Source organism: Trichechus manatus, unplaced genomic scaffold (genome assembly GCF_000243295.1).
Source record: "Trichechus manatus latirostris isolate Lorelei unplaced genomic scaffold, TriManLat1.0 scaffold00042, whole genome shotgun sequence".
Lineage (NCBI taxonomy): Eukaryota > Metazoa > Chordata > Mammalia > Sirenia > Trichechidae > Trichechus > Trichechus manatus.
The window spans coordinates 600800-602158 of NW_004443978.1; the positions used below are offsets into that span (position 1 = coordinate 600800).

Sequence of the window (1359 nt, forward strand, 5' to 3'; positions counted from 1 at the left end):
ACTGCCCCTGTCTGTACAAATCTGTGGCTGGCAGGGGTCTCGGGGTCGGGTCTGACTGCCCCTGTCTGTACAAATCTGTGGCTGGCAGGGGTCTCAGGGTCTGAACGCCCTGTCTCCCAGCAGTCAGTGACCAGCAGGCATCTCAGAGGTGGTCTGAACGCCCTGTCTCCCAGTGGTCAGTGACCAGCAGGGTCTCAGGGTCTGAACGCCCTGTCTCCCAGCAGTCAGTGACCAGCAGGGTCTCAGGGTCTGAACGCCCTGTCTCCCAGTAGCTCCTCAGGACTCAGCAAGGCTGCACGGACAGCCTGCTGGCTTTAGGGATTGTAACGGGGGTAAAGAGGTGGCAGAAGTAGGAGAGGGGCTTGTAGGGACCTCCCTGTATGTGGGGTTGTGGGTTTTGATGACAGGGCCCCCGACCAGAAGAACAAGATGATGGTCCGCCCCGCAGGGAGGAGGGAGAGACACCTGGCCCTGGCCTTTTTGGATTTTCTTACCCATGGGCAAGCTCTAGCAAGGGCGTGAGCCAGGCTGGCTATGAGGTTTCCAGGAGATTGTTTGTTGACTCACCTCTGTTACTTGGCAATCAAATTTGTAGCCCACCAACTTAGAGTTACTGCTGAGGGGACCTTGGGTTTGGCCAGTAAGCCTGGGACAAAAGGGCCAGTGTGAGGAGAGTGACTGCTGCGACCCCCACACCTGCCCACATTGATGCTGCAGGGGTGGTGCAGAGCTGACCCGATGGGCCACCCACTCTCTCCCCACTATCCACTCTGCCCAGCAGAACAGATGACCAACAGTGTGGCCGGTACCTCAGCTGGTGGGTCTTCTGCCCCTGCTATGAGGGGCAGCTCATTTCCTGTCGGCCGCAAAGTGACCTCTGGTTCCGGGCTGAAGTGCTGTGTGGGCTCCTCTTTGTGTGTGTCTGTCTGTGCACACGTGCGCATGTGTGTGTGTCATGTGTGTCAGATTATGACCATGGTCTCACCTCTTCCTGTACCCCTCTCCAGGTTGGGGTGACTCAGCAGGAACACCATCCGAGCGGGGCATGACATATGACGCACTCCACGTTTTTGACTGGATCAAAGCAAGAAGTGGTGACAACCCCGTGTACATTTGGGGACACTCCCTGGGCACCGGGTGAGTGTTTCCCACAGGTGCCCTGTGTGCCTTTAGGGCCCTCAATGGGCACCAGGTGAGCGTTTCCCGCAGGTGCTCTGTCTACATTTGGGGCACTCCTGGGTACTGGGTGAGCATTTCCTGCAGGTGCCCACGTACATTTCGGGCAACCCCTGGGGCACCAGGTGAGCGTTTCCCACAGGTGCCCACGTGCATTTGGGGCACACCCTGGGCACTGGGTGA

At 58.4% G+C, this 1359-nt stretch overlaps 1 protein-coding gene across 1 annotated transcript in view; it reads left to right on the forward strand.

Annotated features, from left to right (window-relative positions):
* Positions 1 to 1359, forward strand: part of ABHD12 (abhydrolase domain containing 12, lysophospholipase) — a 141534-nt gene that overhangs the window by 129930 nt on the left and 10245 nt on the right. The window contains exon 7 of the mRNA XM_004376468.3: positions 1008 to 1137. Coding sequence (XP_004376525.1) covers positions 1008 to 1137 — 130 coding nt within the window. The remainder of the gene's footprint in view (positions 1 to 1007; positions 1138 to 1359) is intronic.